This window comes from Lithobates pipiens, unplaced genomic scaffold (genome assembly GCF_037356315.1).
Source record: "Lithobates pipiens isolate NorthernLeopardFrog02 unplaced genomic scaffold, aLitPip1_a1.2 Scaffold_64, whole genome shotgun sequence".
Classification (NCBI taxonomy): Eukaryota; Metazoa; Chordata; class Amphibia; order Anura; family Ranidae; genus Lithobates; species Lithobates pipiens.
This window is the reverse complement of record NW_027507886.1, coordinates 1,962,468-1,973,049: the sequence shown is the minus strand read 5'-3', so window position 1 is coordinate 1,973,049 and position 10,582 is coordinate 1,962,468. Positions and strand designations below refer to the sequence as shown.

General features: G+C 42.7%; 1 protein-coding gene across 3 annotated transcripts in view; it reads right to left on the bottom strand.

The window, feature by feature from the left end:
* Nucleotides 1–594: 594 nt before the first annotated feature.
* Nucleotides 595–10,582, bottom strand: part of LOC143958914 (ras GTPase-activating protein 4-like) — a 239,161-nt gene continuing 229,173 nt past the window's right edge. For 2 of the 3 annotated variants that reach the window (XM_077467900.1, XM_077467901.1), the window contains exons 19-21: nucleotides 9,077–9,197; nucleotides 4,956–5,014; nucleotides 595–2,532 (exon numbers count right to left, since the gene is read on the bottom strand). In XM_077467900.1, coding sequence (XP_077324026.1) covers nucleotides 2,402–2,532; nucleotides 4,956–5,014; nucleotides 9,077–9,197 — 311 coding nt within the window. In that variant the 3' untranslated portion in view covers nucleotides 595–2,401. The remainder of the gene's footprint in view (nucleotides 2,533–4,955; nucleotides 5,015–9,076; nucleotides 9,198–10,582) is intronic. The other variant, XR_013270144.1, reaches the window with a different exon arrangement.

Genomic DNA, 10,582 nt, shown 5'->3' with positions numbered 1-10,582 from the left:
GTAAACACTGCTTAATATGATTCAGTTCAAATTAATGCATTGCAAACACCCATATGCACTTAACCTGGCCATTTACTGTACGAGTTTTGGCCACTTTCTGAAGAATCTGCCGAAACTTGCTCAGTGGGTGATCCTGTTGCTCGTCTCTTGGCCGGCATCCCTTGTTTAAAAAAAAAAATCAAAGACGCCGGCAGGAAATTATTGTCCAAAAAGTGCCTGCATCCAAAGTCAAAATGTTAACGTTACAGCGGAGGTTTGTTCGTCCACACTGAACAGTGTGAATGGAATCATTTATTATTATCCATCTATGGCCAGCTTAAGCCTTTGCCTTTCGGGCATAGAAGGGGCAATGAAAGATGTTGCAGGCAAGTGTAAGCACCTATAAGTAAATGTACTCTTATACTTGTTAACATCTCATATAATTTAGTGATAGTCCCTTTAAAGCAGTGGTCATCAGCCCTGCCCTCAGGGCCCAGTAACAGGCCAAGTTTTATGTATTACCTTGGGGAAATGCAGACTAGAAGACTGCAATCACTGAGCAGTAAATGATATCACCTGTCATGTATTTCAGTTATCTTGCAAACCTGGCCTGTTAGTGGACCATGAGGACCACTGCTTTAAAAGACCCAGCTCAACTGGCCAAATTTAGATTCATGTATGGGCAGGCTGGTTGTACACAAGTTGATCTATTGACAGTCAGTTTTTTTATTTACTTTATTTAAGTAATTATTGTATGGATAAAATAATGTACAAAACATAAAGTTCTTATATTCATGTTAAATATAAGTAAAACATGTACATAGCCTTGCTTATAATTTTTTTCATTCATTCTTGATTTTCAGAAACATAGAAACCCTGTTCTTCTGAACAAGAGAGCAGTTTTTTGTTATCTCATAATGAAAATTTTTACATAATAAAAAAACACATAGAACCCTAATAAGTATATAACCCTAATAAGTATACATATATATTTTTTACTTTCAATTTGAATTTGATTTATAAATAAAAATTACCATCTGCTTTAAATATGTTTTTGGTTAAATATGTTATTACTTTCAGGTCACCATACATGTGACAGCATATGGTGCTGTTTGGTAATAATACATCTGTAGCACAGGTACATTAAACATTGCCCTCTGTTTATTCAAGAAAGCAATTCAAAGAACTATACTAATGTGGTGATAGCCATTACAACCAATCTGATTAAGCTGGTTATAGATGGTTCAAATCTCCCTGCTGAACTGGCCCAGATTTGAACCATCTATGGGCAGGCTGAATGTACCCAAGTTGATCCATCTTTCGACTTGGGTACAAACCAGCATGTCTGATTTTTGGCATGTGATTATTGACAGCAACTATAGCCGCTAGCAATAATCAGTGTGTTCTCCCAGCAGAGACGATACAATAGCTCCACAGGAAGGGATTACCCCCACCAACACTGACTGTGTCGATGAAGGAATTGAGCGTTTTTCTGTGAGAAAATCGCACCATCTATGGCCTGCCTTAGATGAGTACTTTGATATCAGGGAAATGTGGATGCTATGGGTTACTTAAATCTATGTAAATACCACAGTGCAGGGCTGGAAAATTTCAGCCAGAGAGGCAAATACTGCCTGTTTCCCTTCCAAGCAGGTTGAGACCAGTAATATCCTGACTGGTAACAACCCCTGTGTATTGATTACATTTTAATGGCTCACTATCAAAGTTGAAAAGGCTACTACTAACATATACATACACATTTTGGCTTCTAATGCCCACTTATTCTGTTCTGAGCCTGCCATAATATAGAGTAGCAACACCGCCGTGAATGAGGAGGAAGTAGAAGAAAGATGATAGTTACCCACTCTGGTTTCCAACTTGACCAGGCAATGACCATATCCACAGGGCAGGCAATTGCCCACCAGCCAACAGCAGGATTATTGATCAGAGAAAACTTATTTTGATTGTCATTTTCCTCCTAAAAATATGCAGCACCTTCAGCTTCTGATCCTGCAAGTTTCTGGAGCACTCTGTAGTGCTCAAAAGAATTGTTGTCATAAGCGCAGCTGGGCAAGCCTGCAGCCAAAGGACTCGTATAATGAGCCTAATGTCATTATACCTTGAGCAGTCTGGTTGATGCATCCAGGACTTATCTGAATAAATATTCAATGCAACTGCTTATGTGCTGTTGGGATATATTGATTCAAACATAATTAATGTTTTTAATTTAGCTTACTTGGCAAACAATATAAAGCTGGCAGTGCCCTGAGTCAACTCAGATCTCAATAGAGATAGGCTCAGAGCAGGAAGATTCAACTGTTCCCTTTCTCTCGGTTACACCTTTTGACTCTCTGTGGAGATCAGCCATAAAAAAAATGCCATCACCACTGCAGTTCCTCCTTACATTTTACAGTGATGCTATTTACAATTCCAACAGGTATTTCTTCTCTTGATCTGCTATACTTGGAAAGTCAGATAAAAAGGAATCATGGGCAGCTTCAAGATCTTGCAGTGTCTGGAAAAGCTGTGTAACGCTGTCTGTCTTTGCAGGATCTAAAAGATAAACACAATTTGTAGGAATTATCATGAGGTAATTTTTTTTTTTTCAAGACTTTTTAAAAGTGACAACTGGGTTAGGTGTTCACATAAATACACACTGTAACTGTAAAAGTTATCATTCAAGGCATGCCTTGACTAACTATTTTGGGAAACAGTTAAATCTGTGGTGTTTCCATTAGGGCGATTGACCCCTCTGTACTGGTGATCACTGTCACCTAGAAAGTGAGAGGAAATATTTAAAGCTGTCCCCAGAACATGAGGTAAGAGGATATCTTCAAATAGAGACACCTGTTTTTGGGACAACTGTCTAAAGGGCTTCTCTGGGACAGGAAGTGGAAGGAAATTTTGCCAATGGTACACACAATGCAAATAATCCCACAGGGTTTTGAACTCTTTTCTGCTCTATCCAAAATTGAAATAAGTTTTGACTATATACAATGCTTAGCATAAATTAGTATACCCCAACAGATTTGTCAGAAAACCTTTACTTTGCTTTCAGAATCAACATTTTTCTACAATATACAATATACTACAAAATACTCCCACAAATGCAGGTCATTGATTGCAACCAAGATTTGTTAATTTGCACACACTAAAAAGTATTTTTCCTAACAAATTAATTCAAGACCATGTTGCAAAAATGAATACACCCCAATGAAATCTTAGCAGCAAAGCTAAATTTTAGACAAATGTATCTACAGGTGAGTCTATTTCTTAAACAGGTGTCCAGCAGACAGTTGATTATAAAAGGGTGTCACTTAAAGAAAACCCCTTCCCATTTCATGCTGTCAGCAATGGCACCGCATGGAAGAAAAATGTCACAAGGCCTGAGAAAGAAAATAATTTCTTTACACAAGAAATGTGAAGGCTACAAGAAGACCAGCAAAGCTTTACTTATCAGTCAGAATACTGTAGCAAAAATGTAACAAAGATGACATCCAGGCTGTCCACGGAAGTTAACACCTCGACAGGAGCATCCTGATGAGAAGGGTTGAAGAAAATGACCATGCAAGTTCACTGCAGTTAGCTAAAGAAGTAGAAAACCAAACTGGGATGATTGATTCCCATGACACAATATGGCGTAGACACTGCAGAGGAATGGCATGGGTGTCATCCACGAAGGAAGCCTCTCTCAAAGCCTATGTACAAAAAAGACTGCCTAGAATTTGCCAGGGCCCATGCTGAAAAAGAAGACTACTGGGACTCTGTACTCTGGAGTGATAAGACCAAGATAAAAGTTTTTGGAACTGATGGCTTCAAAACTGTGTGGTGTCACAAAGGTGAAATGTACAAAGAAAAATGCATGGTGCCTACAGTGAAACATGGTGGTAGCAGTGCCCCTCTGTGGGGCTTTTTGGGTACTGCTCATGTCAGGGAGCTGCATTTCATTGATGGCATCATGAATTCACAGATGTACTGCTCTATATTGAAAGAGAAGATGCTACCAACACTTCGTGCCCTTGGTTGTTGTGCACTTTTCCAACATGAAAATGATCTAAAACACACATCTAAGGCCACTGTTGCATTTCTGAAGAACAGGGTGAACAGGATTCAGTGGCCAAGTATGTCTCCTGATCTGAACCCAATCAAACACCTATGAGGAATTCTGAAGAGACAAGTTGAGCATTACTCTCTATACAGCATCCAGGCTATAAAAGAGGTCGTTCTTGAAGAATGGAAAAACATAGATGTTGCAATATGTTGCCAACTCTTTTATTCCATGCCTAGAAGACTTTGTGCCGTCCTTACAAATCATGGAGGTCATAAAAAAACACTAGATGTAGTAATTTTTGTTGTGGTGTGTGATATCATTTTTGCATCAACTAATTTGAGTAAAATGTGAAGATTTTGTTATATTGTTAAACATGCATTCGTGTAAGGAAACTAAAAATATATTCTAGAAAACTCAGTTTTGTCATGTGTTCATTGAGATATTGATTAAAATCTTACTTTTCAAAAGGGGTGTACTCATTTACGTATAGCACTGTATACACTTTAAGAATAATGACCGGCAGACACTGGCACTTGCACATTATTGTAAAGCCCACCAACTCCCAAAAGAAAAGAATGATCCTTCATCCCATAGGGCTTGGTTCACATTATTGCGGCTCTGAGAGATGTATTTGCACGGGCATGGCAGCCAATTAATTTGAATGTGCTGCTGTGCCTGTGATTTATGCAGGAAAAAGGTTCCTGCACCATTTTTAGAAACGCAGCAGCAAGGAAAATTATGCGATTTTCCTGGCGGTTCCTGTATTGTTGGTCAACATTTGTGTGACTGTGTGTATGCAAGACAAGTTGGAACCAACATCCTTAGAACAAAAATCCATGGTTTTGTTGTCGGAAAGTCCGATCGTGTGTACGGGGCATAATCGATGCATAATACTATAAGTTTACACGGTACCTGAAAAACTTACCTGAACTGGAATGAGATTTGCCTGTATAATCACATTCTGTCAGCTCCACATATTTCTCCCTATACATGCAAAACATGATATTATGTAAAGCATATTCAGTAGAAAGTTATACATTAAAGTAGAATGCTATCCTCAACCTAACTAGGTTTAAAAATCCCTCCCAACACCTACGCTGACTAACATGTAAAGAAAAGATGTTTATACTTACCTATTCTCCGGCTGTGCTTGACACTGGCTGGGAATGCCTGGCAGCAATGACGTCACTCATAGACTCCCATGTCCCAACTGTTGTCAGCGCTCTCTCCTCTTCTCTGCACCCACTGCTGGCTAACATAGGGTAGCCAAATTACATGACCAGACCGTGGTTATTTACACTGGTATTTACCTAAAATGGGAACAATTTATCTAAAATAGGGCCAAAGGCCTAATTGAATAATGATTACTTTAATACATCTGGGTTGATTTACTAAAGCTGAAGCGTGCAAAACCCTGCTCTCTCTCTCCTCTCTTTCAAGCAAGGAAGACTGTCAGCCATCTTTTATCTGTGCACAGGTACCTTATATGCGTTTTCATGTATGACTACTTGAATTATCTAATTATAATTTGGTTTACAAGTGTGGTCATGACAATACATGTAACAGGTACATAACATTGTCCTTGTAATCCCACAGGAAGTGAAGGGGAGAACCTAACTAAGGCCTCAAGCACACTGGGCACTTAGACCCGGTGCATGATATGCTGGCGTTTTGTTGTGAGCAGAAGGCACAGGTGCACCGTCCAGCCCCACTGCCGGCAGCCTGTAAAACCCTATGAGAGACTGAAAGCGACTGCTGGATGGGGCTGAACAGTGAACCAAGTCGTGCTAATGGTTATGGCACTATACACTCGGATGAATTCACAGGGATGACTGCCAAAATGTCGGGATCTCATGCACCAGGGCTAAACATCCTGTCTGCATGAGGCCTACGGTTCCTAACCCTTCCTTGATCTGAAGACCAGCCCCTCTTGAGGCCAGAGTGAGTGTATTTTCTTCAGCTCTGCTGCTTTCTGTTAATTTAGAAGCTTTTTGTGAGGCCAGATTCTGAAAGCCTACAAGTCTTTCCAGTTAGCCAACTAGAGCAGGTTTGCTTGGTTCATAAAGTATACTGATGTTCTCTCTGCGACAGCCCTGAATTCTTGAAAATTTCTACTGTCAGCTAAGAAACACTAATTTTCCAGCTCATTAAGTATACTGGTATTCAATCTGTGATGGTTCTACAGTTGGCAGTGTCTACCTGTCTGTGCCCAGTTTGGAAGACAATTTACTTTCAGTTCAGGTCTAGGGATTTCTTGTAGAGTGACTGGGCCAGAGCTGTGGCAGCATTCCTGTCCCTGGAGTACCTAGCAGGCCTAAGCTGTGTTGGGGTTTTGTTTTCTGTGGAGCCATTTGTGGCCACAAAAGCAGCAGGGGCAGACCATCCATGAAGGGCATTCCCTTTCAGGACACCGGAAGTATAGATTCCAATGGGGGGGGGGGGGGGGGTCAGTGTTTTTTTGAAGCACCAGATTAGAGCCAGAGGCTCTAATAGGCTTCAAAATAGGATGGGCTCTTGCAGCGCAGAGAATGCAAACCGAGCCTGCCCAAGTGTGTTTAATAGCGAATAAATTGGCTGAAAAGACAGGTGATCCTATTGGATGTCTAGGAGGAGGGGAGAAGACACACGGCGGAAGCAAGGAGGAGAGGACACAAGAGCCACTGCCCACTGCCCACCACCTAGATGGGATAAGTGCCGGACCGACCATCAGAGAGCAAGTGGGCGGGGAGGTTGAGGTGCCGCCAGGGTGGGGATTGTTTGCCGTGCCCTCCCTCCCAAAAAAAAAACAAAAAAACACTAGCCGCCACTGAGAAGCAGTTGTAACTTACTGACCAAGGAGTTAAAATTAAACCTTTACTTTTAGGCTTGATTTACAGTTTTGTGTGATTCACTTGCAAGCCACATTGGGGGAGCCCTCCTTTTAATTTTCTACTAGGGCTAAACAAGGGAAAAGTTAACACTTGTATTTGTCTTAGACAGCCGGATTCTGTTTAGGCTGAGCTGACTAATTTTCCTGCCTCCACCTTCTTCTAGCTCTAAAGGGGAGGGAATGTAAAGATGTGTTCATGCACACAAGAAACAATGCTGTAATGCATGAACACAATGGCCATTTTTCTTTTTGAAAGTCTCTTCCAGCACACAACTCAGCAGCTCTCCTATGCAGCCAGTACATGCTACAGCCAGTGCATAGTGGCCTCCTCTGTAAAAACCCGTAACCCGTATGCATGATTTGAAAATCGGATGGAAAAATTCATACGACGAGCTGTTTGCCGATATTCGGATCATTAGTACAGTGCTTTCGACAGCCAATTTGGCTTTTTCATCAGACAAAACCTGGATGTGCAGACTATAAAATTTTTGGCGGATGTGAACTCAACCTCCGATTTTCGTTTCATTAGTGCAGTTTTCGTATGAAAAAAAATGTAAGAGCTAGGCTACATAAAGAATACATACAAAACTATTCAACACATTACGTCACTTCTGATGTTGTATTTTGTTGTATGAAAATTTTTGTATTGTGAGCTACCTCTTCACTTTTTACACGAGACTAGCATGCCACAAAAAATGGACGTTCAGTTGTCCCAAAATCTAAGCATGTGTACAAGGCTTAAGCCAGCGTCTGGGACATGGCAGGCACAGGCCTAGAGGTTACTGCACTTCGCCTACTTGGGTTAATCAGCCAACCTCCATGTTCCCTCTAACAAACTTTAAGGTCTGCTGGTCTGATGTTACAGAGGAGGGGCTGCCCTACTGCTACAGGAATCCCACAAATATGGTCCTCCCAAATGAAATATATGTCTCTCCATTGCCTGGCTGATTACTTCTAGATAGACAGATTGCCTCTTTGATATTTCAGAACAACCTAAAATAGGTATTCTAGCTCCAGATCCACAATTTATAGGTGGTTTCAACAGGTTGCTGTGTAGGCTTGTGAGTTGTAAGATGTGTCTTTTCTCATTTAAGCACACTTCACAAGTGCAGTGAGTGGTTATGTTTTTTTCATCACCAGACCTCTGTATCTCAGATATGCAAGCCTGCAACCTAGTCTTCTATACACATTGTCTAAAGTCTTTCGGTCAATTCCTCTGCTTCGGCAGATGCTAGTTTAGGTAGAAAGATCCCTAAAGTGGCTGTTTAACGCGTAATCAGGAAACAGAACGAGGCTGCACACACCGCTTCAGGCAAAAAATGGACAAACCTGGGTCAAGGTGCTAATCCCGGCTCATCACCGTAGGCAATATCAAGAAGAGAAGCAAAGATTGATCGCACACTTGAATCAAAAAGATGCTGTAGAAATTTCTTTATTGTCATGAGCCAGATTGCAATTGCATTGATGATCAGTTGATGTGAACAAGCACGGTTATTTTATGTGAAAGCCGTCAACTGAAATGCTCAGATTACAAGCTATTTAAAGGTGTATATCAAATCAAACACCTTATGCCCCGTACACATGACCGGTTTTCCCGTCGTAATAAACGCCGAAGATTTTTCCGATGGATTTCTGACGGAATTCTGCTGAAACTGTATTGCGTACACACGATCACACCAAAGTCTGATCGTCAAGAACGCAGTGACGTACAACACGTATGACGGGACTAGAAAAAGGAAGTTCAGTAGCCAATAGCTTCCGTCTCGTACTTGCTTAAGAGCATGTGTCGTTTTTGGTCCGTCGGAACAGCATACAGACGAGCGGTTTTCCCAATAGGAATTGGTTCAGTCGGAAGTCCATTGAGGAACTCCACTCATATGTTATTGTTTTTTCTTTTTGAACTGTTAGCTACTACTACTAGTAGGTTGTGAGGGGTTAAAGCCTCAAAGGGTGCTGGCCTTCAGTTTGTGTGTTTAGTATCCATTTAGTCAGCAATATAACCCTAGGTTTCTTAATTACCTTCAGGCTGTGTCCCTCAACAAACTTCAAGAAAAGGATTTTATGGGGAGTACAAAAATCCTATTATGTGATTCTATGCTCATTATGAATTACACTACCCTTCTGAACTTTTCAACATATATTAGGACAGATGTATATAAGTTTTTGACCCCTCTTACTTCATCTGTTCTCTCACTCCAGTGAGGTGTTTGAAGATGAGCTGAGCTTCTAGATCGGGATTCAATAGATCATTCCATTCCTGTAATGTGACTTCATGTCGTGTTTTGTCACAGCCAGCACCTGAATTACATAAAGATCACATATAAAACAAACAGATCAGTAGATTGTACTAAATCATGTATTAACTTCTAATTTACCCTAAATATTTGGCATTTTACCAAAAGAAGAGGCACCGTTAAAATTGATACCATTGGAACATAATGAAAGTATGCTGTATGCAGGGCTGAAACTAGGGGGGGCTTAGGCAGGGGGGATATGTGCCCTGGACGCCAACTTCAGAGGGGCATCGCCTGTCCTGGGAGCCAAATTGATAGAAGACTGTTAGCACTTGCCAGCTGCCAGCCAGCTTACACTAGCAGGGAATGGGATATGGCTATGGCGGCCGCCAGCCGGTTGTATCTGTCACAGTCAGACAGACTCACTGACCGTGGATCTGAGTGCTGCAGGCTGCACCTGAAGAGAGCCGCTGAGCTGGGCAGGCGGCTGTGCAATGTGACAGAGTTGAGCCCCAGAGCCCGCACCGCACTGATGATCGCAGGGCAAGAACTGGGATCCAGACCTGCTGGCTGCAACACAGGGGAGCGAGTGAGAATCAGCTCGGTACGGGCGACTCTCTCACTGTTTCAAATCAGGTACTGGTCTCAGTCTGCGGCACTATTTTCTACTATTGTTATTTGTTTTCCGGTGTACTGCAAGGAAGGGGGGGTGCCTATGAGATCGCCGGACACCCGTGCCATCTCCCCCGCCGGCTGCAGCTTGTCGCGTCACTGTAACAGAGCCAGGCAGCTTTCCCTAGGCTGCTCTTCGGCTCTGTTTTGTCTTAGGAGCCTGGGAGGAAGAACATGTCCTGCCCGCCAGGAGTTGCGCTGTGTTTGAGGTCTGTGTTTGCAGGATGGGAGGGAAACAGAAGGATTTGTGTTTCCGTTTGTACAGCTAGGGGGATTGGGTTTATACTGAGAGGGGGAATGGGGGGGGGGGGGGGGTGGCTGTTCTAAAAGAGGGATGCCAAGGATGGGGATTTGAAGGTGACAAGTGATTTGGGGGGAGTCATTTGTGGCCAGTGAGATATGCGATCACCTCACTCTGTACACCGCATGCTCCTGATCACAGCACTCTTCTGTACACCGCACGCTCCTGATCACCACACTCTGTACACCGCACGCTCCTGATCACCGCACTCTGTACACCGCACGCTCCTGATCACCGCACTCTGTACACCGCACGCTCCTGATCACCGCACTCTGTACACCGCATGCTCCAGATCACAGCACTCTTCTGTACACCGCACGCTCCTGATCACCACACTCTGTACACCGCATGCTCCTGATCACAGCACTCTGTACACCGCACACTCCTGATCACCGCACTCTGTACACCGCACGCTCCTGATCACCGCACTCTGTACACCGCACGCTCCTGATCACCGCACTCTGTACACCGCATGC